This window comes from Panulirus ornatus, chromosome 37 (assembly GCF_036320965.1).
Source record: "Panulirus ornatus isolate Po-2019 chromosome 37, ASM3632096v1, whole genome shotgun sequence".
NCBI lineage: Eukaryota > Metazoa > Arthropoda > Malacostraca > Decapoda > Palinuridae > Panulirus > Panulirus ornatus.
In genome coordinates this window covers 25895973-25922033 of record NC_092260.1, presented here as the reverse complement: position 1 = coordinate 25922033, position 26061 = coordinate 25895973, and the positions used below count along the sequence as shown (strand labels likewise).

Here is a 26061-nt window from a genome sequence, read left to right as displayed (position 1 = left end):
TTAGTTATGTAGTGGTATGGGTAGAATGGATTGCAAAACAGTGAGTGTCAAGCATACTCAGCTGGGATTGTATTGAGACAATCTTTGTTTTAGTATTAAAGAGCTGATTATTTGTGGTTGCTAGGCAGCCAATCATTGTCCTGATAAATGTTATTGGACTCAACCTGCATGAGTTTAAAGTGACTGTGAGGTCACCTTTGGCAGGGGAGTATCATCATCAGTTGATGAAGAGAGTACAGTCTCGCCAAAGAACTTCTCACTTCCACAGTCCATCTTGTCCCGTCCCTGCTACTGAGGGAAACACATCCTTGAAGCTACAGGGACTCGTGGACAAAGGGGTCCTGGGTTTATAGCCCCAGGACCATTTTGTGGAGGGGCTTCTGGAGTTGAACTGTACAATAATATGAAATGATTGGTGTTAGCTGACACCCTTGCAAGTTGTTACACCCTGAACAAGAAGTCATCTTCAGGAATGCTGCATAACTGGCAACATATAATGGAATGGAGTAATCCTCACCATGGATCTTTCCACCCTATGGGAGACAATCATTTCCTTGCTCCTGTGTGGAGTGAATCATTTCCTCACTCTTATGTGGAGTGCAACTTGAAAGCTGCAGGAGCCCCGTAAAAAGGGGTCCTAGGTTGTAAGATGAAGTTATGAATCTTTCTCAAGGATAAGTAAATTAAGAGAACTAAATTAAGTCATTACATTGAGGTAAATAATGACTTTAATGATATTCAGGGACACCAATTTGAAAAATGAAATTTTTTCAACCAAGATTTGAAACAACTGCTACATTATCACCATATTTATTCAATGAAAATGGAACTCATTAATACTTTTGATCATAGTCATTCCTCTGCAAATCATGAGAAATGGATTCCATGACTGAGTTCTTGTGTACTTATATACTGTATAAATCTAACAACCTGTACAACTTTAACAATAGTTATTTCCTGAATGCCAACGTCCTTAAAATTTACCATATGCATTACTTTTCCACATACTCCCATTAATTTTATTTCTATATCCGCACTACTCAATAAATCCACTTTTGTCATACAATAAATGAAATTACCTGCCCAAACACCTGACTTCTTTTACTGCCCAGATATCAATGCACCTGAACAAACCACTTCATCAGATAATTCAATGCAACAGATCATGTTTTTCATCAACTATATGTTACAAGATATTCTAACTACAACAAATTGAAAAGAAAACCAACTTTCTTCAAAGCAACATGATAAAATGGCATTATTTAGCATTTGCAACTGTATGGGTTCCCACATCTACCAGAAACATTATTTCTAAAACTTTACATATTATGAGTAAAAAACAATACCACTACGCATACAAAATAATCAAAACAGCATTATCATCAACTATAAAACTACTATTTTTACACACCAGGAATCTTCCCAAGTTTCTGTGCAGCTGCTGAAGCATTCTCATTCACTAGCATCTGCAGTTCTTGAAACCTCTCCGAGATACGCTGCGTTACCTTTCAGAATGAGAACAGAACATTACTTTTCAGAATGAGAACAGAAATCATTTGATAAAAAACTTGATATCACATAAAATGCTCAATCTACTTCTCTAGAAACTTTATTGTGCAATATATTGGATGTGGATAGGGAGCTGTGGTTTCGGTGCATTACACATGAAAGCTAGAGACTGAGTGTGAACGAAAGTGGACTTTTTTGTCTGTTTTCCTGGTGCTACCTCGCTGAAGCAGGGGGTAGTGATGCTGTTTCCTGTGGAGCACGGTAGCGCTAGAAATGGATGAAGGCAAGCAAGTATTAATATGTACATGTGTGTGTATATGTATGTCTTTGTATGCATATGTATATGTTGATATGTATATGTGCATGTATGGGCATTTATGTATATATTTGTGTATATGAGTGGATGGGCCATTCTTAATCTGTTTTCTGATGCTAACTTGCTGACGTGGGAAACAGTGATTAAGTATAATAAAAGATAAATAATATTTTTTTCATACATATTCGCCATTTCCCGCATTTGCAAGGTAGCCTTAAGGACAGAGGACTGAGCCTTGAGGGGAAATATTCTCTGGGCCCCCTTTCTCCTCCTTTTACTGAAAAAGTAAGAAGAAAAGAAAAAAAAAAGGTCAATGACCCGAGTAAAAGTCAGTTTTACCCTGTACTATTGTGGCATGTTTATCAGTTAGCTGTCATTCATAATTTCACTTTCTTATTAAGATCAATAAAACATTTTTATCATTTCCTTCAACAGCTACTGGGTATCTATTTGATCTGTCTGTCTGACTCTCAGTGTGTGGTTACCTTTTCTACTTAATTGTGCAGTATATTGCTGCCCTTGACATTCATGGTTATTTGAATGTGTCCCTCAAACCATGGATTAGACCCATAACACACACCTGGCTGCTGCTTCCTTTAGTTTCTAAGGGGAAACCACCCAAACAAGGATTGTTGCTAATGATATCACCTCCCCTCAAACAGCAGAGATATGGAACTCTCTTCCTTATTTCATCTCTCCCTCTTCCGATAACCTTACAAACTTTAAGTCAAATCTACAAACACCTAAGTGACTCTTGATTAATTTTTTCATTCTTTTTCTTGGCATTACCAGATTTTGCCTGCTTGAGTTTAAACTGTAAGAAAAATGTCACTTCTTTCAAGGGTGCATCATTGGGAGTACAGTCTCCAAAGGAGTCTACAATTGTATGTTTCTGAAAGTAGTGCAATCCTGAGCAGCAGAAGCCTCTATAAGGTTCTAGGTAACACCAAGACTCTTTCATAGAAATTGGTTCTGGGGTAATAATAAAAAAGTATATTCTTTTTTGTACCCTATATTCCTTTCATGCAAGATGGCCATGATTGTTTTGCCCAAGGCATGTCAGCCACTCAAAAAAAAAAATACTGCCCTTTTTACAGGTAATGAAATTGCAAATAAAGGTTTCTACACAAGAAACAAAGGGAGACACAAGTTAATGAAGAACTGCTTTTTGTTATTACTGGTAATGTGTCAGCAAGTCACAGTTCTCCTATCATTTTGAATGATTGTGAATATTAATGAAGAAAACTACCATGGAATTTAAAATACAAAACTGAAAAATAGAAAATACAGATTTGGAGCTGTAAAACTGGAACATAACAAGGTAGTCTGAAAGGATTCATAAAGGTGTCTAGATATCAATTTCCAAAATGTTACGCATTAAATTATCTATAACAAGAGGAAATCGAGCACCTCATGAAACTATGACTTCAGGGTAATTCCTTAAAGCTGACAACTTATTCAAATGAAATAAAACATGATTTCATTCATTCTTCATGAGTGATAAAAATACAAAATTATACATACTCTTACCTTTGTATATTTTTCAACACAATTCTGAACACAGTTCTCCTCATTTGAACGAATACTTCGAGATGTGAAGTCCCAAACACAGTCATTAAAACAACTTTCACTAAGTTTGTTATATTGTATGAGAAAATCACGAAACTGTTTGATTTGTACTTCAGCCTGGATTTGTTCACTCACTCCTGATAAGTCCAAATTTGCCATGCTGATCCTGAAAGAAAAAGCTACATATGTAAATGATTCTAAACCCAGCAACCCAAAATATGGAATGTTCCTGAGACTGGCTACTGTGGTAAACACTTCAACAGCCTGGACAAGTTCCCCATATCTAGATATCTATTAGTTTTCTGGTTTTCATATGCATTTACTATAAAATCAAATAATATAATCTTATCCTCTTGGGATTTTCATATGCATTATGTGTATAATGTATGACAGTGGTATGTAACTGGCCTCATTGCATATAACTGGCATTTCTTTTATCATGATTTTTTCCTGTTTTATGTTTTATATGTTCTACATGATCCTACTATATGACAAACATTTACCCTCGTTTTCAAAAATATGCATATCAAGTACTGTAACTAGCATCATAGCATATTTCTGGCTCATCTGTACATGCCAAGCCGAAGGACCCAAAATATTTCCAATCAGATAATCAAAAACAAAATGATATATGGACCTCCATGGTGCAGCAATCAGTGTTACTGACCATAAGGCATTCACAAGGCACCCAAAGTCAAACCCATAGGTCCAAATCCTGATTGCAACAGTCAGTCTACAATCAACCCACCTGTTCATCGTCCCCTACGAATTGATGGACAAAATGGGTACCTAACCTAGGCAAGGCAGCACCAGGAAACAGATGAAGAATGGCCCATCCACTCATATACACATATATTTATTTATATTTATTTTGCTTTGTCGCTGTCTCCCGCGTTAGCGAGGTAGCGCAAGGAAACAGACGAAAGAATGGCCCAACCCACCCATATACACATGTATATATATACACGTCCACACACGCACATATACATACCTATACATTTCAACATATATATATATATATATATATATATATATATATATATATACACACACACACAGACATATACATATATACACATGTACATAATTCATACTGTCTGACCTTAATTCCCATCACCACCCCGCCACACATGAAATAACAACCCCCTCCCCCAGTATGTGCACGAGGTAGCGCTAGGAAAAGACAACAAAGGCCACATTCATTCACACTCTGTCTCTAGCTGTTATGTATAATGCACTGAAACCACAACTCCCCTTCCACATCCAGGCCCCACAGAACTTTCCATGGTTTACCCCAGACACTTCACATGCCCTGATTCAACCCATTGACAGCACTTCAACCCCGGTATACCACATCGTTCCAATTCACTCTATTCCTTGCACACCTTTCACCCTCCCGCATGTTCAGGCCCCGATCACTCAAAATCTTTTTCACTCCATCTTTCCACCTCTAATTATGTCTCCCACTTCTCCTTCTGCCCTCCACCTCTGACACACATATTCTCTTTGTCAATCTTTCCTCACTTATTCTCTCCATGTGTCCAAACTATTTCAAAACGCTCTTCTGCTCTCTCAACCACTCTTTTTATCCCCACACATCTCCCTTACCCTTTCATTACTTACTTGATCAAACCACCTTAAACCACATACTGTCCTCAAACATTTCATTTCCAACACATCCACACTCCCCCACACAACCCTATCTATAGGCCATGCCTCGCAACCATATAACATTGTTGGAACCACTATTCCTTCAAACATACCCATTTTTGCTCTCTGAGACAACACTCTCACTATCAACACATTCTTCAGCGCTCCCAGAACCTTCGCTCCATCCCCAACCCTGTGACTCACTTCTGCTTCCGTAGTTCCATTCGCTGCTAAGTCCACTCCCAGATATCTAAAACACTTCACTTCCTCCTGTTTTTCTCCATTAAAACTTACTTCCCAATTAATTTGTCCCTCAACCCTACTGAACCTAATAACCTTGCTCTTATTCATATTCACTCTCAACTTTCTTCTTTCACATACTTCACCAAACTCAGTCACCAACTTCTGCAGTTTCTCATCCGAATCAGCCACCAGCGCTGTGTCATCAGCGAACAAGAACTGATTCACTTCCCAAGCCCTCTCACATACACAACAGACTGAATACTTGACCCTCTCTCAAAAACTCTTGCATTCACCTCCATAACCACCCCATCCATAAACAAATTAAAACAACCATGGAGACATCACACACCCCTGCCACACCAATATTCACTGGGAACCAATCACTTTCCTCTCTTCCCACTCGTACAAATGCCTTACATCCTTGGTAAAAACTTTTCACTGCTTCTAGCAACTTACCTCTCACACCATATACTCTTAATATCTTCCACAAAGCATCTCTATCCACCCTATCATATGCCTTCTCCAGATCCATAAATGCTACATACAAATCTATCTGTTTTTCTAAGTATTTCTCCCATACATTCTTCAAAGTAAACACCTAATCCACACATCCTCTCCCACTCCTGAAACCACACTGCTCCTCCCCAATCTGATGCTTTGTATATGCCTTTACCCTCTCAATCAATACCCTCCCATATAATTTCCCAGGAATACTCAACAAACTTATGCCCCTGTAATTTGAACACTCACCTTTATCCCCTTTGCCTTAGTACAGTGGCACCAAGCATACATTCTGCCAATCCTCAGGCACTTCACCATGATCCATACATACATTGAATATCTTACCAACCAATAAACAACACAGTCACCCCCTCCATTCATACATATTTGCCATTTCCCGTGTAAGTGAGGTAGCATTAAGAACAAAGGACTGGGCCTTACAGGGAATATTGTCACTTGGCCCCCTTCTCTGTTCCGTCTTTTGGAAAAGTAAAAACAGGAGGGTGAGGTTTTCCAGCTCCATCCCCTTTTAGACATCTTCTACGACATAAGAGAATATGTGGGAAGTATCCTTTCTCCCCTATCCCTAAGGATAATATATATATATATATATATATATATATATATATATATATATATATATATATATATATATATTGGAAATGATCACAATTTTGCACGTGATCAAGATATTCCTATGAGTCCACGGGCAAAATGAAACACGATAAGTTCCCAAGTGCACTTTCGTGTAATAATCACATCATCAGGGGAGACACAAGAGAGAAATATAACAGTCAGTTCATATACAATGAAGAGACGAAGCTAGGATGCCATTTGGTAAACATACGATTGTCCAAGAGAGATAAGGAGCATTCATAAACTTATTTTACAAATTTTATCAACAATGAAGTTATCCAATTTGTACAGACCATCACTAATATTAAGATTATAATTCTTTGTGTATTTAATAATAGAAGATTCAGTGATATTTCTCATGGTAATAGTTATAGTTAATAACTGAGATGGCATTACTCCAGTCAATACAATATATATATATATATATATATATATATATATATATATATATATATAGGGTTAGGGAAAATGATTTGGTAAACAGAGAAGAGGTAGTAAAAGCTTTGCGGAAGATGTAAGCCGGCAAGGCAGCAGGTTTGGATGGTATTGCAGTGGAATTTATTAAAAAAGGGGGTGACTGTACTGTTGACTGGTTGGTGAGGTTATTTAATGTATGTATGACTCATGGTGAGGTGCCTGAGGATTGGCGAAATGCGTGCATAGTGCCATTGTACAAAGGCAAAGGGGATAAGAGTGAGTGCTCAAATTTCAGAGGTATAAGTTTGTTGAGTATTCCTGGTAAATTATATGGGAGGGTATTGATTGAGAGGGTGAAGGCATGTACAGAGCATCAGATTGGGGAAGAGCAGTGTGGTTTCAGAAGTGGTAGAGGATGTGTGGATCAGGTGTTTGCTTTGAAGAATGTATGTGAGAAATACTTAGAAAAGCAAATGGATTTGTATGTAGCATTTATGGATCTGGAGAAGGCATATGATAGAGTTGATAGAGATGCTCTGTGGAAGGTATTAAGAATATATGGTGTGGGAGGCAAGTTGTTAGAAGCAGTGAAAAGTTTTTATCGAGGATGTAAGGCATGTGTACGTGTAGGAAGAGAGGAAAGTGATTGGTTCTCAGTGAATGTAGGTTTCCGGCAGGGGTGTGTGATGTCTCCATGGTTGTTTAATTTGTTTATGGATGGGGTTGTTAGGGAGGTGAATGCAAGAGTTTTGGAAAGAGGGGCAAGTATGAAGTCTGTTGTGGATGAGAGAGCTTGGGAAGTGAATCAGTTGTTGTTCGCTGATGATACAGCACTGGTGGCTGATTCATGTGAGAAACTGCAGAAGCTGGTGACTGAGTTTGGTTAAGTGTGTGAAAGAAGAAAGTTAAGAGTAAATGCGAATAAGAGCAAGGTTATTAGGTACAGTTGGGTTGAGGGTCAAGTCAATTGGGAAGTAAGTTTGAATGGAGAAAAACTGGAGGAAGTAAAGTGTTTTAGATATCTGGGAGTGGATCTGGCAGTGGATGGAACCATGGAAGCGGAAGTGAATCATAGGGTGGGGGAGGGGGCGAAAATCCTGGGAGCCTTGAAGAATGTGTGGAAGTCGAGAACATTATCTCGGAGAGCAAAAATGGGTATGTTTGAAGGAATAGTGGTTCCAACAATGTTGTATGGTTGCGAGGCGTGGGCTATGGATAGAGCTGTGCGCAGGAGGGTGGATGTGCTGGAAATGAGATGTTTGAGGACAATGTGTGGTGTGAGGTGGTTTGATCGAGTAAGTAACGTAAGGGTAAGAGAGATGTGTGGAAATAAAAAGAGCGTGGTTGAGAGAGCAGAAGAGGGTGTTTTGAAATGGTTTGGGCACATGGAGAGAATGAGTGAGGAAAGATTGACCAAGAGGATATATGTGTCGGAGGTGGAGGGAACGAGGAGAAGTGGGAGACCAAACTGGAGGTGGAAAGATGGAGTGAAAAAGATTTTGTGTGATCGGGGCCTGAACATGCTGGAGGGTGAAAGGAGGGCAAAGAATAGAGTGAATTGGATCGATGTGGTATACCGGGGTTGACGTGCTGTCAGTGGATTGAATCAGGGCATGTGAAGCGTCTGGGGTAAACCATGGAAAGCTGTGTAGGTATGTATATTTGCGTGTGTGGACGTATGTATATACATGTGTATGGGGGTGGGTTGGGCCATTTCTTTCGTCTGTTTCCTTGCGCTACCTCGCAAATGCAGGAGACAGCAACAAAGCAAGAAAAATGAAATATATATATATATATATATATATATATATATATATATATATATATATATATATATATATATATAAACACTGAGCTTGTTACTAGCACAGTGTATATTTAAAATCTTTAGTTGACTGGCTGAAATATGCCAGATGAGTGATTTCTTCAAAAGAGAGTAGAAACACTGCTCACATTAAAAACCCAAACTTTTCTTTTTTCTTTCATAATTGTCTATTGTTTTTGTGATGAGGCAGCACTAGGAACTGATGAAGAAAAGTCTCATTTGCTTACCTATCCACAGATACTGGAAGCAAAGCCTCCTGGTTTGAGTTTATTTTGGTAAAATATATATATTGTAATATAAATATCAACATTTTACCAAGGACAGCACATAAAGTATACAAAAAATACTTATATTCAATGTGATACACATAATACATTCAAATGACTGATGACTCAAGGTAAAGAATAATAATAAGAATACAAAAATACAATTGATGTAGATACAAAACAGAGCGATTTCATAATATCTAAAAACATATTTCTTTATTATGTCAACATAATAACAGTGTTGGTTGACAACGGCCGAAGTATAGGTAAATATTAGTGATAGGTCTATTAATATTAGGGGTGGAAATGACGGTAAAGGCCCGTGTCGGTAAGTATAAGGTGACGAAGTGTTGGCAAGAGGCCAAAGTGTTTTGTTGGTAAGTATAAGGGGTCAAAGTGTGAAGTGTTGGTGTGAAGTGTTGGTAAGTATAAGGGGCTGAAGTGTCGGCCAACCGGTACTAACCCATTGTGTTCAGTTCTTTAATATTCGTTTTGAGTTTGTGCCATTCTCACGAAATGTAACCAATACCAATATGCCTGCAATATGATCTCCCTGAAATTGGGATCATCTTACTATGGCTGAATTTACCAACTGTATAAAACAAAATAACAATATATCGGTAATCTCATATATATATGAATGACTACTTACCTGACAGTAGCTTTTCTGTTAGCAGACGAAACACATGGTCTTCTAGATACTGTGTTTATAGGCTCAGTTCCCACAATGTCTTCTTCCAGTTTGTGAAAACGAAAATCCAAAACGAGTTTATGCCATCTGGAGTTGCCTCTTAATACATTAAATAATCTCACATTTCTGCAAAATATGAACGCTGATAAATTTATTGAAATGTTTTCGCCAGTGCACTATTTTTTCATATACATATTCTCGATGTTATTAATCCGTAGATATTTCTAGTTTGAGAATGAAATGCGTTCATACATTTTTCTTAATACTTGGCTGATAGATGAAATTAGTCAAGGTTTTCTTGAAAACTATATCCTCTTAAGCCCCAATGTTAGAAATGATCCACAGTTGGAGCTCATTCCAAGCATCAACCACTATATCTTTTATATCTTCAAAGCTAACCTATTTCTAAGAGACTTTGAAATCATGCCCTTTGAGATATGCTACTCTACCTGACAAACAAAACATCTTTAGTGACATTCTTAACTCCTTGATGATTCTGAAAGTCTCATTCAGTTCACATCCTCTCGCCCTCTGTCCTCTGTCAAGACTCCGCAGCCTGTCTAGATTGACATAATGTTCCTGTCTGAACCCGTTCTAAACACTGATTTCTAGGCTTGTATGCATAAATTTCATATGCGGTCTGACGTGCATCTTATACAAAATCAGGAGCGAAATTCTGAATATCTGTCCTGACACACTGCTTGGCAGCTAGTCTTTTTTTTTTTTTTTTAAAGTAACTTCTTCCTTAACTTCCTCTAGGGTGATTGGCTTACCATCCTGAGCAAGTACTTCTTATCCATAACCGGCAATTATATGGCCTATGAGACATCCTCATATTCAAGTCTAAATCTTAGAATGAAATGCACCTAATGACCAACTTCTATGCACCCATAAGCATGCTCTAACGCAAAAGTCAGGGCCTCCGTGATGAAGCAATGGTTCCACGACCGTGCCCTATGGTACATGATGGTGACCCAACCCATCTCGAGATGGCTCCTCTGACGTGCATCCTTTGATCCTTTTCACAAAGGCGATTTTCTCATCATCGAAGAAGTGTTTCCTTAACCCTGCCTGGACAGTTTCTCTACCTATTTCCTGTGCAGGAATGTATCTAGGAGTCGGTCAAGGTGTGTATGGGTAAGGGGAGTGGTAGCGAATTATGAATGCAAAATAATAATGAAGTCCAAAACAAGACTGATTTGTAAGGGTACATTGTTTCTTAGAGAACAATTTTTTTGATTCGTCTAAATGTAGTATTTAATAACTAACTTTAAACAAATTCTCATAGACCTGAATACAGCTGCTGCAGAGATACGAGTTGAGCAACCATTTTTGCATGAAAATAGATTTTTGATATTTGATAACATAGAGCAGCTGGTAGATATATCATTGGAGTTTTGTACTGTGTAGCAAAGTGATGTGCTTTCGTAGACAGAAAATTTTACTATCATAAACGTATGTCAGTGTGTTAGGAACGTGATGAATCCGACATGTTGTTTCATTAGTTTATAGTGTAAATCACCTTAACTGTTCGGCATACATAAACATTTTCTCCTTTCCAGGGACTTTTAGGGTTATAACATCTGTAAATATATTGTAAGTATTCACATTTACAGTTTACTGTATATGTAAGGGGAGGGGGTGCCCTTTACCCCCCCCCCCCTTTGCCTGTCCAAATACACAATCCACCTATCCTCACTTGCCCAAAACGGAGCTTTTCTTTTCATTGAATTACTCATACACGAGATTTTGCATGCATTACTTTTATCTGAAACCATGTTGTCCCTCTATTGGATAGATTCTTATTTACAGCAGGTGCTGCATATGATAGGAGATAAGATGGCGTATGTCCATCTCACACTACAAACGTCAGTACAAAGACCATAATCAAATCAAATGCCGTCAGAAGACTTAACTGATACCACATTTAGACAAGAAAAGGAGTCCCTCGGTAGCCTCTACAAACAATTCACCCTCTCAATCCTAAAATGTGCTTCATCTGCCAGGTCACACACCTTGTTACAGCAATTATAACAAAGTTGTAATCCACACAAAACAAAGTACAAAGAACACTCACTGGAGGCCTATCAATCACAAACATTCAACATCTGTACAAAAACAAAAATAATTCCAAAACAATCTCACCCTAATAAGCTTGGCACTCAGTTCTCTCTTTGCAACAGTAAACCACTCTCATATCCATATACCCATCCTAAACAAGAACAAGGAACTGACCCTTGCTTCATGCTCTGACAACCTATACTCACAGATATCCCTTCCACACCAAACAACAATGGTGAAGCATATATGCACCTAAATAACCTAACAAGCGATAAATAAGTACCCTACCAAACCAGGCATTCAGGCATCTGAAACTACATTCCCCACACCTGTATACATTACCACTTTCCATCTACATTCTGAATGCCAAGCATTACTCCAACATTACAAACACTGCTTTACCATATCCCAAGACTCATCATGCCCAATATGCAATTTCCACAGTGAACACTTACTCCTCAATTGGTCATAGACAACATCATCATACTTATAGATAGACCTGTGGTACTGGCTGGTGGATGCGGCCACCTTCTGAGTGCGGTAGAAACCCCATAGCAAGTACTCAATCAGGTAGGGAGAGGAGACAAATACAGGTGAGAGTTTTTGAGCTTTATTCCTCTAACATTTTCTGTTTGAACAGAAGCCTTCTTCAGAAATAGTGAGTAAAATAGAGATACAAGACTTATATTCATAATCTACTCCTCACCTTGCTGGTTCCCTCATCAGATATAGGTGTTGCTGCAAAAAGTTACACTGCAAGTGAAAAGTCACCTCTGAAGAGGCTGGTCTTCTCAAATCAAAATAGTCTACACTTCCTTGCTACTTGAAATAGTGCAGCCTTAGTCTGCCGGAGCCTTTGGAAAGGTTTTGGGTAACATCAGGAATCTCTCACAAATTCGTCTTGTGGTAATCATAATGACAGCTAGAGACTGACTGTGAACAAATGAGGCCTTTTTTGTGTTTTCCTGGTGCTACCAAGCTGAAGGAGGGGGTATCTGCTGTTTTCTGTGGAAGAGGGCAAGCAAGTATGAATATGTATGCACGCCTTTCACCCTCCTGCATGTTCAGGCCCCAATCACTCAAAATCTTTTTCACTCCATCTTTCCACCTCCAATTTGGGCTCCCACTTCTCCTCGTTCCCTCCACCTCTGACACATATATCCTCTTGGTCAATCCTTCCTCACTCATTCTCTCCATGTGACCAAACCATTTCAAAACACCCTCTTCTGCTCTCTCAACCACACTCTTTTTATTACCACACATCTCTCTTACCCTTACATTACTTACTCGATCAAACCACCTCACACCACATATTGTCCTCAAACATCTCATTTCCAGCACATCCACCCTCCTCCGCACAACTCTATCCATAGCCCACGCCTCGCAACCACATAACATTGTTGGAACCACTATTCCTTCAAACATACCCATTTTTGCTTTCTGAGATAATGTTCTCGACTTCCACACATTGTTCAATGCTCCCAGAACTTTCGCCCCCTCCCCCACCCTATGATTCACTTCTTCTGCTTCCATGGTTCCATCCACTGCCAAATCCACTCCCAGATATCTACAACACTTCACTTCCTCCAGCTTTCTCCATTCAAACTTACCTCCCAATTGACTTGTCCCTCAACCCTGCTGAACCTAATAACCTTGCTCTTATTCACATTTACTCTCAACTTTCATCTTCCACACACTTTTCTAAATTCAACCACCAACTTCTGCAGTTTCTCACTTGACTCAGCCACCAGTGCTGTATCATCAGCAAACAGCAAGTGACTCACTTCCCAGGCCCTATTATCCTCAACAGACTGCATACCTGCCCCTCTCTCCAAAACTCTAGCATTTACTGCCCTAACCACCCAATCCATAAACAAATTAAACAACCATGGAGACCTCGCTGAAGAGGGGGGGTAGCAATGCTGTTTCCTGTGGGGCAGGGTGGCACCAGGAATGGACAAGAACAAGCAAGTATGAATATGTGAAAGAGTATATATGTATGTGTATGTATGTATATGTGTTATGTATATATATGTGTATGGGGATAGGGGAGAAAGAATACTTCCCATATATTCCCTGCATGTCGAAAAGGGCAACTAAAAGGGAGGGAGCAGGGGGCTGGAAATCCTCTCCTCCCATTTTTAATTTTCCAAAAGAAGAAACAGAGAAAGGGGCCAAGTGAGGATATTCCTTCTATGGCTCAGTCCTCTGTTCTTAATGCTACCTCACGGGAAATGGCAAGGTAGCATTAAGAACAGTGGAAATGGCGAATATGTATGAAAAAAATATATATATGTAATTCTGAATGGAGTAGACATGGCAGTGGAAGTAAGTCAAGGGGTAGGGGAGCAAAGCTTCTAGGAGCACTAAGGAATGTGTTGAAAGAGAGTATGTTATTGGGGGGGGGGCAAAAATACGTATGTTTGAAGGAATAGTAGTTCCAACATTATATGGATGCAAGCCATGGGCTATGGATAAGTGCTGTGTGAAGGAGGGTGGATGTGTTGGAAAGAAATGTCGGAGGACAATATGGTGTGAGGTGGTTAGATCAAGTTAGTAATGAAAGAGTAAGAGAGATATATGGTAATGAAAAGTGTGGCTGAGAGAGCAGAAGTGGGTATGTTGAAATCATTTGGACAAATGGAGAGTGAGTAAGGAAAGTTTAACAAAGAAGATATATGTGTCAGAAGAGGAGGGGACAAGGAGAAACAAGAGATGGCAGGATGAAGTGCAAAATATTTTGAGCAACTGAGGCCCAAACATGCAGGAGGGTGAAAGGCATACATGGAATGGAGTGAATTAGAATGATGTGGTATACTGGGGTCAAAATTCTGTCAATGGACTGAACCTGGGCATGTGAGACATCTGGAATAAACAACAGAAAGTCTGTGGGGTATGGATGTGGAGAGGGAGCTATGGTTTTGGTGCATTATACACGACAGCTCATGTAAGGATGTGAATGGATGTGGCCTTTCTTCGTCTGTTTCCTGGCCCTACCATGCTAATCACAAGGCTGTCAATATAACTAGGAGGTGGAAATTTGGAAATCAGAAGTCATTATTATTATGTGACATTGATGCATCTTGTATGAAAATTATGAGAAAGTATTATGATTATAAATAAGCATATTCATAAGGAATTTCACACGACATTTGGTTCCAATTGTAATACCTTGAGACTTGTCTTACAGCACTAAACTTACTTTCTTCCGATGGCAATCTGACCACCACATAACACATTCTCTTTGATGATGTTTCCTTAGATTTTCAAATGATAACCCAAGAATGGTCGAAATCAATATAAATTTTCACTTCATTAAAACAAAATTGCATGATCGGAATCAACATATCACAGTATGTTTATAATCTATGAAAGAACTGGATCTAAGTAGAAAACAAACTCATATTAATATAGCACATTACCAAATGTAACTAGAAATCAAACTCATTTTATGATTTTTCTGTTTCTAGAACTAATACCTACTAAAACTCAGTCCCCTTCCTATGCTGGTATATATACATCAGAAATACTTTTTACACCCAACACACCAATTTATATATTATAAAATAAATATGAAAAACATGTAATAAACTTGTCATATTACACAGTAATAGAAAAACATGTAATAAACTTGTCATATTACACAGTAATAATCACATAAATGGATACTGCAGCTACTGATATTGCACCAGCCATGATAAATTTCCCATATATTTGCCAAATAGTTGCTTCTACTTCTATTTCTGTATGTCGCCTATTTCGACGTCTGTGCTTTCGTCCCTCCGTCTTCCTCTCAAAATCCTCTAATTCTTTCTTTTGCCTTGTCTGCTCCTCTTCCAACTTCCTTCTTTCTTCTTCTCCTTGTGCCTTTAAACACAAAGATATTTTTTGGATTAAAACTACAAAGTTGTTGGGATGAATATCAAACTACTGCAAAAATATGTATAAAAGTAGTTCTCTCAACAATTCTAATTCACTTATTAGAACACCTTATGTAAATGCCTGTAGTATATGAAACTAACTTTCAGAAGTGAAGACACTACATTAAAAAACGTCTTTTTACACATGAAATCACTAAATTTTGGTTAGATGTCAAAGCTACAGAATATGCAATTTCAGGGCACACACTAGTAACAGAGGCAGAGAAAACAAAACTGGTAGTAATGTCTTGCTTTAAATCTACATAGACCTCAATCCTGTACTGAAAAATGTAGTGGTAACTGATGACATTTGTTGCAGTTCATTAAATATCTTGGAGGATTACAAACCATCAACAGAAAATCATCAAGCACTTCTTTCCTACAGTCACTATTCCCATTGTGTTGTCTGAATAAGCAATCTTCCAATGTTTTGAAATTTAAAGCTGTCCAATGTCAACTTTCTACAACTCTATGCACAGTATGTTCTCTCAACTCACTGCTTCAAGCCACATATGATATTTTAATGGCTCCTGCTCTCATTTGAATCTTTATTCCACTAATTACCTATAGATAACACTGTCAACCTCTTGCCATGACAAAAAAAAATATCATGCCCCAGTCACTCATGAGAGGTACACATATGCTGACTTGGTGATATGACAAACAAACATATCCACTATTGAACAATGCACACACTTAGGGCAACTGATGATATAGTAATGTAGAGGAAAGCTTATATACATTAAAACTTTCAAGTGAAAAAGTACAGGAGAAATATGTGTTTGTATATGACTGAGGTTGAACTACAATATTTCTCGGTGCTTTGAAAGTGATTAATGATAAAATTGTTAATGACATGAATGAAAGTAAGAGTTTTGTATATGTTATAGCTCCATACTGGCCCCAGGAATTCCAATGCACAGTATTCAAATAAATTATGTAATTACAAACACATTTACACATCGATCATTCCATGTCACACAGTTGAAAATATTTGAGTAGGAATCATGTGTATCAACCTCATTATATCTTAAATAAGCTCCCACTTTCTCTTGTACCATATAAAACACCAGGAACAATATAAATTTACTTAGTTTTAGACTTTTTTTCTAGTAACCGAAATAGCACAGGCAAATGAAATGCTCCAATCAAGGCCATTTCAGGTGAAAAAAAAAAGTTACAAAGAAAGTGGAAATTAATCAGGGATCTGCAAGTGTTTGGTGATCCACCTCTTAAAGGAATGAAGGTTATATGAAGAGCGGAAGGTAAGAAAAGGAAGAGAATTCCAAAGCTCAGCTATTCGAGGGAAGAAGGAGGCATCAAAACTGCCAATTCTCGAGAATAAAACATTAGTTACTGTAATGTTCACGTTTACAGTGTCAGTGACCAGAAAAGTATGTGTACATTTACGCACATAACTAAACTAATGACTACCTGTGAGAATAATATGTAAATAATATGTATATATTTATGTGTAGCAAGCAGAGTGTATACCAGAGCTACTCAATTAGTATCAGTGAAGGTCCAAACACACAAAATTCTGAAGTGGCAAAGGTCTGGGTAAAAGGCCTCATTCAAAATAACATAACGAAAATTAAGCAAGAGTACATGCTTCAATTTATTTCAAGCTGATATGGGCTTTTACAATTGGAAAAGTTATTGTTGGTAAGTTAATACGAGATAATTTTATGAAATGCAATCAATTACAGGTGTGCTGCAAAAGAAAACCATCCTAAAGTTTTTTCTTTGTTATGAGTGAGTTACTGTACAGATAGAGGAGAGGTTGGGGTCAGCATCAAGGCTTGCTACAGTCCGCCAACTGAGTAGCCCGAGTATACAGAGTGAAATCAAGACTGAAAATAAACCTTAACATGGGTATGATGCTTTAGGTATGAAGCTTTAGGGTGTTGGCATTTGTTGATATCGTATGTCATCACCCATTCTCTTTTACCCCAAATAAACCCCCGAGAATTATGAAAATTTAGTTAGTTTTGGACGAGTGAAACATTTTAGATATCAGCGCTTATTTTTCTGGTGATAAAAAAACATTCATACATTTCGTCATACAAATAAACAGTTCTCTTTGTGCAAAAAAATATATAAGTAAAACACCTGTGGTGTGTACAATGTTAAATCATACTGAAAAAAAGAAACCATAAAGTTTTTACTGTGCTTTGATTATACCATGATATCAAACCCAGCAAAAACAGTTGTTGAATTATTAGAGAGATATGCTGCCCATCTGCCTTCCCCAACCATTCAAAACCCAACTTTACTAATACTGAGAAAAGTACACTCCCTCCCTGACATATGTCCAAGTTCTGTTCTGACGGACTGGTCGGATCTCGAAATGGACGTAAGTCAGATCCGCATCAACATGGCATGTAGAATTCATATACCTGTACAGCATTCTTTTATCCTACTCAATTTCTACCATGAATATCTCGTTTTTTATCAACCAGCTATATTATATGATTCTACAGTTTCTTTTTACATTTTATTTTAGATTCTTTAGTTCATATTTCATAATTTTTATATTCTAATTTAAATTTTTTTTCTGATCTCACGTACCAATGATCGTAAGTTACATAGGTCATAAGCAGGGTATGAGGTGTATACTAATTTTCAGAATACTTTCTTTACTTATGAATAATATGAAAATAACGGTAGGATTTTTTTCTTTCACACTCAGTAACGTCATCTCTAATGAGCTGCACATTCTGAGGGTTAAAAGGGCCAGTTCACACCCTCCTTTGTCTTCTCTTTCCCTCCTTGTTACCATGTATCTCTCCAAACAGATTAGGTCAGATCTAATCTCTAGTACATTTTGTTTTCAATACTCCAATAATATCAGGATTGTTTTCACTTGTTTGATGCTTGAGCTCCAGCTCTTTTTTTTTATTTACTACTAGTCTGACTATATTTGTGTATATGTTTTAATGTGACAATCCCATCACATTATTCTTGACCTCTCTGAGGTACTGGCAGGGTTGTTCTACAATCCAGCCTTTTTAGATGTTTCTTGTTTTCTGCCTTCCTAAAATTTTCTTCTCTTCCCTCAGTTTATCACCTCAACTGATTACCCTAGTGAATTCTTCCTTGCCTGCAGTCTTCTTAGCCTGCTGTAGTACCTCCTGGCTACATAACTCCAAACTAATCATAACCAATACTTGTCCATATCTACTAATTCTTTGTTTCCTTTATCTCAGATACCACATCAGACATGTCTATAGCATCTAGTAGTCTTTTAATCAGTACTTCTCCCTTTTCTCAACCTTTCCACTTTGACTGGAAATGGTTTTCCATCAACAGTTAATGCATATCTGCCATCTGCTTCATTGAAGTTTTTAATTATGGTGCATAATTCGTCATCTAATACCTGTTGTGTTGATTCATCTACCTCCATGTCTCTAGTTTTATCTAAAATCTACTTTTGCCAACATGCAATGATTCTGAATATTCTGTATTTTCATAAATCTTCCATCCAAGAAACCTTCCAGATTGTTCTATCCCTTACACAAAATATTATTGATGCTATATATTTTCTTTATACACTTCTCATATACCTGCTTAAATATCCCCAGGTCTCTTGTTTTTGCATCAGTAAACACCCATTCTTTCTGCTCATCAGGCCATGAATTTTCTCCAGTTTCCCAAACTCAATAAAACAGAATGGATTCTAAATACAAGCCTTTAATAAAACTAAAGGATTCCTTAAGTGGATTAAAAGCTTTCCATAAATAATCATTAACCCTGTACCCTGATTTGGAATCATGATGTATTCACATATTCTTTGCATAATCTTAAGACCAATAAATACCTTTCTCTTCTCCTCCATCTTTGTAATGCAAACTTCATTACAATCCAGGGTGACTTTTCCAGCAAGCACAAGGTAACAGAAAAAGTCTTTCCTCTGCCTTTTACATGGGCAACGGACAACCACACGTTTGTGACAGTTTTGTGATTCACTACATGACCCACTATGGCAGTCCTTCGTGCATCGGTGACCACAAGACATCTGAAAAGATTAGATATGAGGCAACATTAAACTAACACAGAAAAGCATTTTGAGGTTGGTTCCAAAATCAGCCTCGTATAATATGACAAAAATTGAATTACAAAAGGGGATATTTAGAAGACTTCTGCAACATAACCCTTTTAATTCAAATCAGATGGACCCTGCCACCAAAGGTTCAATACCATAATAGAGTATCTGTCATTCCCAAATGCCATCTTCAATAGGCCAACCAAATATGGATTTCAAAAATATAAATACTTAGCATACCACTGACGGTTGGCTTGTTATTATGGTTTTAGGCTATCAACCGCTAAGTTCATTATTGTAATCAATTTCATGTTAAAGTCATCAATCAAAAATTCTTAAGCACTTCTTGCAGGTGTTCAAGGATATTCTTAGAGCCTAAACACTCTCACACCATGGGCAATCATTGCATCATAATAAGACTTCAGCACATAATCAAGTATACTAATTCCCTCCAAAAAATCTCAGCAAGTTTCAAACACATATTCATACTTATTTCTGCATGACTCTTTAACCCTTTGTATCATTTGCTATAAAAGATAAAACAGGGTACCATAACTTACCAATTTGTTACACTGATTTTTACAGCTCTGTATTTCTTCTTTCCCTGCAGCACCATTCCACAGTTTACATTTCACATACAAATGGTTGAGGGTACAGTGGCACTTAATTTTTACCAACTTCTCACAAGGTGCACACTCTCCTGGATGGCATGCCTTCCCACATTCATGATTACAGCCTTTTGGACGCGGCTGTAGGGAAGCACCAAAACTCGTTAACAAATAAACATCTATAGATAAAGTAGAACAATGAAAGGCAACAGATAATCTGCTGTGCAACACAGAGAAATATAAAAGGTATGGGTATAAGAAGAAAGTCTCATACGACTGACTTTTAGATTGTAACAAGAACAAATAATCTTTTTTTCTAATACCTGATTACTGTTTTCTGTGTCAGTGAGGTAGCACCAGGAACGGACGAAGTAAGGCTATATTCGCTCACATCTATTCTCTAACTGTTATGTGAAATGCATTGAAACCACAGCTCCCTGTCAACAACTACGCCCCAGAGAACTTTCCATCGTTTACCTTAGATGATCCACGTGCTCTGGTTCAGTCCACCAACAGCATGTCGACTCCAGTATACCATACTGCTCTAATTCACTCTATCCTGTGCATGCCCCTCACCCTTCTCCCTATAGTTCAGATCCTAAATCGCTCAAAATCACCTTTACTCCATCCTTCCACCTCCAATAGAATAATAAGATGGACATGAGAAACTAAGTGTTTAATTTTTCTATTTCACATAGTACCTCAAATACAACATACAGAGGAAGTCAGTCTATAACAAAAGAAAAGTATAACATCTAAGGACTTTACAAAACAGTTTCTTCAGTTAATTTTGGCTACTAATCCATGACATTCTGTTTCTTGCAGCATCCAAAGGAGGGTAATGCATGCAAAATCTTGTTATAAACCATCTGAACAACATCAGGTACTGAAGGTTTAATAATATAATATTCGCAGAAAAAAATTAAGTTTTTAAATATGAAAAAACCCTTTCTCTCTGAGGCAGTGTCCCATGACTATGAGAGAATCTCAAAAATACCATCTAAGAAAATTGTGCTTAGGACCTTCTAACCCTCTGTCTTTCTGGTCAGGAGGTGAAAGAAAGTTAGGGTCATCCATAGCAGAACTAAAGGAAACAGGAGAACCAAGGTAGCTTTACTAACCATAGAGCAAACTCTCTCACAAGGTATACAGTTGGATCCTGCTCTTTGGTCATCTGGTGCATTCTCAACTGTATGACAATCCTGCTCACAAGTGTGGTTGGTGCAAGCTAGTTTACGCCCACATTTTCGTCCACAACAGTAAGGCCGAATATCACTACAAGGCCAATTTGGAGTCTCATGTTGGCCATAGCATACTGTTGGTACTGGGACCTAAAATGATGGCAAAAGATAAAAGTTATTCTAAAGTATGACTTGTCAATCTGACAATATAGATGTGATGTCAAGCAATGCAGTAGAATAAATAAACATAAGTAGCATACGGATAACTTTCCCTAACACCAGAGTGTCATGAAACGATGTTACAATATTTTGCACATTTTTACTTTGATTTACCTATTTTGTACTAAACTAAATTACCATATTATCTTCAGAATAGACTCAAAACTCTCAAATTTGCATGGTTAGCTGGGCAGAGGCATTAAATAATAGCTAACACCAGATAAAACTTCCATTTACATCACCTATTTTCTCCTAACCTTTTGAATATGTAAATCATCATTAATTCATGCATTAGGTAAAAACCTATTAAAGAGGACTGTCAAAAAATACTTACATATACTTGATCACTGTTTCCTGCATCAGCGAGGTAGCATCAGGAGAAAGAACAAAGAATGGCCCATCCATTCATATACACATGTATATACATAAATGCCCATACATGCACATATACATATCAACATATGTATATGTGCATGTATAGGCATTTATGCCTATCAATATACATAAACCCCCATACATGCGCATATACATATCAACATATACATACACATACACAGACATATACATATATACTTATTATTTTATCATACTTTGTCGTTGTCTCCTGCGTTAGTGAGGTAGCGCAGGGAAACAGATGAAAGAATGGCCCAACCCACCCACATACACATGTCCACACATGCACATATACATACCTACACATTTCAACGTATACATACTTATATATACACAGACATACACATATATACACAAGTACATAATTCATACCTGCTGCCTTTATTCATTCCCGTTGCCACCCCACCACACATGAAATGACAATCCCCTTCGCCCGCATGCACGTGAGGTAGCGCTAGGGAAAGACAACAAAAGCCACATTCGTTCACACTCAGTCTCTAGTTGTCATGTATAATGCACCAAAACCACAGCTCCCTTTCCACATCCAGGCCCCACAAAACTTTCCATGGTTTACCCCAGGCACTTCACATGCCCTGGTTCAATCCATTGACAGCAAATCGACCCCAGAGGGTATTGAATGAGAGGGTGAAGGCATGTACTGAGGATCAGATTGGGGAAGAGCAGTGTGGTTTCAGAAGTGGTAGAAGATGTGTGGATCAGGTGTTTGCTTTGAAGAATATGTGAGAAATACTTAGAAAAACAAATGGATTTGTATGTAGCATTTATGGATCTGGAGAAGGCATATGATAGAGATGCTCTGTGGAAGGTATTAAGAATATATGGTGAGGGAGGCAAGTTGCTAGAAGCAGTGAAAAGTTTTTATCGAGGATGTAAGGCATCTGTAAGAGTAGGAAGAGAGGAAAGTGATTGGTTCTCAGTGAATACATATATACACATGTACATATTCATACTTGGTTGCCTTCATCCATTCCTTTCGCTACCCTATGACACAGGAAATATCATTGCTACCCCTGGTTCAGCGAGGTAGCACCAGGAAAACAGACAAAAAGGGCCACACATCGTTCACACTCAGTCTCTAGCTGTCATGAGTAATGCATCAAAACTACAGCTCCCTATCCACATCCAGGCCCCACAGACCTTTCCATGGTTTACCCAAGATGCTTCACTATATAAAAAAAAATATAATTTACCATATGAAACAAAGATGACCATTGGAAATGACACATTTGAGGATTATACATGGCATGAGGTGGGCTGACTATGTATAGAATGACAAAGTGCACTATAATTGAGAGATATCCAAAGTGTACTTAAATGGTCTGGATATATGGAGAGGATGACCAAAGAAAGACTAACTAAAAGGATCTATATGCCAGAAGTGTGGGAAGCAAGGAGAAGGGGGAGACAGAGGAGCTTTGAGTTGTTATAGTCAAAACATCCAAAGAGGTGAAAAGCATGCAAGGGATAGCGTGAATTGAAGTTTTTTGTTGTCAATGACCTGAGCCAGGGAATGTGAAGTGGTCAGGCAAAACTGTGCAATGGTTTGTGGGCTTTGGCTGTGGTTGGTGGGATCTGATTTCAGTAAAACACAATATTTTTCTGTTCCTTGTGCTAACTTAAAATGTAGGAAATGGCTACCAAGTATGAAAAAATATATAGTTTTTCTTTTCATTCCTGCTTGTTTTTTCCTGCATTTGCAAGGCAACAATAGGAACAGTAAAATAACAGCCCCACTCACTCACATATACTTTCAAACTGCCCATCATCCAAAGCCAAGCCTCAGAGACCATTTCATGGTTCCCCTGACTGCTTCATTTGCCCTGATTCAATTTACTGGAAGCATATTACCCCTGTACCCCACAATGATACAAGTGACTGGTGCTACTGGGAACCACCAGCAAGAAGTTGCACTGCATGTGAAAAGTCACCTTTAGTGAGGCTGTATTATTGGAAATACAGTCTTGTTAAAGAACTTTTCACTTTAAAGAAGTATGCATTTGCCACCTCCTGGAAGTACCACAGCCATGGGCTGCAAGAGCCTTTACAATGGTCCTGGATAACACAAACACTCTTTCATAGAAATTGGTCCTGAGGTAATTATTAATGAATACATAAATAAACATAGCTGACCCTATTACTGAACACTTTTCATCCTCCTCGATGTGCAAACCATGACAACTCAAAGTCTCTTTCACTCCAACATTCTGTCTCCTTCCCCTTGTTCCCTTCACTTCTAACATGATATAGTATATGGCAAGCAACATGCTGTCAATGGCCTGAACCAAGGCACATAAAGTGGCACAATTTTTCTTGTGATTCTAGTGCTATCTCACAAAGGTGGAAAACAACAAGCAAGTATGAAAAAAGATTATATTTTCCATTCTTGCTCACTGTTTCACACTTTTGTGAGGTAGTACTAAGAACAGAAAAAAGGCCATCCTTTCTCACTTCTTTACCTGTCATGTATAATGTGATAAAATCAGAGACCATTATGTAGAGCCAAGACCCACACTCCATTCCATGGTTTCCCCTGACTGCTTTTTATATCCTGGTTCAACCTAGTAACAGAAAATCACACCCAGTACACCACAATGATACCATTTGCTCTATCCCATGCATTCCCCTTATCCTCTTGGATGTTAGGCCATTAACTATATGCCTCTTACATTACATCCCTCTACTAGCTTCTCAGCCTCCTTCATCCCAATACTCCCTTTACTTTTGACATGCAAATCCTCCTAGTCAGTATTTCGGTATTCATCCTCTTCATATGTCAAGGCCATTTCACCACAATCTGGTTAGCTCTCTCAATAAGACTGTGTTTACTAAAACACCTCACTCACACTATCAATTCTTACATGACTGACCTGCCTTACATCACATATTATCCTCATGTATTTCAACTCTGACTTATCCACCCTCTTCCATTCCATTGCACTGATGGCACAAGATTGGCAACCATACAACAACAAAAATAATAACAATAATTGTAACTAATGATAACAATAATAATAATAATAATAATAATAATAATAATAATAATAATAATAATGATAATAATAATAATGTCAATGGACTGAACCAGGGTATGTGAAGCATCTGGGGTAAACCATGGAAAGTTCTGTGGGGCCTGGATGTGGAAAGGGAGCTGTGGTTTCGGTGCATTATGCATTATACATGACAGCTAGAGACTGAGTGTGAACAAATGTGGCCTTTGTTGTCTTTTCCTAGTGCTACCTCGCACACATGCTGGGAAGGGGTTGTCATTTCATGTGTGGCGGGGTAGCGACGGGAATGAATAAGGGCAGACAGTATGAATTATGTACATGTGTATATATGTATATGTCTGTGTGTGTATATGTGTATACGTTGAGATGTATAGGTATGTATATGTGCGTGTGTGGATGTGTATGTATACATGTGTGTATGTGGGTGGGTTGGGCCATTCTTTCGTCTGTTTCCTTGCGCTACCTCACAAACGTGGGAGATAGCGAAAAAGTATAACAAAAATAAATAAATAATAATAATAACGTATCAATGATAATCATAATGACATTCATAATGATAATAATAATTGAAATATTTTCTTCATCACATGAGGGGTCCAACCAGCCTACCAGTACTCTCAAGATGGTACTTGAGTTTGATGATGTCAGCTGACAGAAAGGGGAAAATACTTAGAAAATTATGCACTAGATACAGCATCCCAGAAGAGGCACTAAGCAACTAAAAAGAAATGAAATACAGTTAAAGCAATAATGTAAAACATGCACATACAATTTTCTAAAAACAAAACAAAACTGTAATCAAAGATGTAAGTAATACACTCCAGTATACCTGACATGGTGGGCATGGCTTCTTTTGGATCTCTATGCGAGGGGCAGTAACTGGTTCCCAAGGCCCTGCTCGCTTCTTGGTGTCCACTATCTTTGAATAAAGGGAGAAATGAGAAAAGATCATGAAAATGGTAAATTACTTCTCTCTGTTCCT

The 26061-nt window shown here is 38.0% G+C and overlaps 2 protein-coding genes across 4 annotated transcripts in view; both read right to left on the bottom strand.

Annotated features, from left to right (window-relative positions):
- Positions 1-794: 794 nt before the first annotated feature.
- Positions 795-9715, bottom strand: Tim9a (translocase of inner membrane 9). Its single transcript, XM_071684012.1, has 3 exons — positions 9585-9715; positions 3356-3560; positions 795-1505 (listed from the first exon to the last, which is right to left on the bottom strand). Exons 2-3 carry the CDS (start codon positions 3551-3553, stop codon positions 1404-1406), a joined length of 300 nt encoding a protein of 99 aa, XP_071540113.1. The 5' UTR covers positions 3554-3560; positions 9585-9715; the 3' UTR covers positions 795-1403.
- Positions 9716-12281: 2566 nt separating this feature from the next.
- Positions 12282-26061, bottom strand: part of LOC139760617 (NF-X1-type zinc finger protein NFXL1-like) — a 43388-nt gene continuing 29608 nt past the window's right edge. For all 3 annotated transcript variants that reach the window (XM_071684007.1, XM_071684006.1, XM_071684005.1), the window contains exons 12-16: positions 25909-25998; positions 21379-21588; positions 20210-20398; positions 19425-19622; positions 12282-15551 (exon numbers count right to left, since the gene is read on the bottom strand). In XM_071684007.1, the coding sequence (XP_071540108.1) occupies positions 15324-15551; positions 19425-19622; positions 20210-20398; positions 21379-21588; positions 25909-25998 (915 nt within the window). In that variant the 3' untranslated portion in view covers positions 12282-15323. The remainder of the gene's footprint in view (positions 15552-19424; positions 19623-20209; positions 20399-21378; positions 21589-25908; positions 25999-26061) is intronic.

What these genes read in the sequence shown, in the direction of transcription:
- Tim9a (XM_071684012.1), bottom strand. Translation starts at nt 3,553, where the DNA reads ATGGCAAATTTGGACTTATCAGGAGTGAGTGAACAAATCCAGGCTGAA. An exon ending in GTGTTGAAAAATATACAAAG is followed by an intron (nt 1,506 to 3,355) that starts GTAAGAGTATGT and finishes TCATTCTGAAAG; the next exon opens with GTAACGCAGCGTATCTCGGA.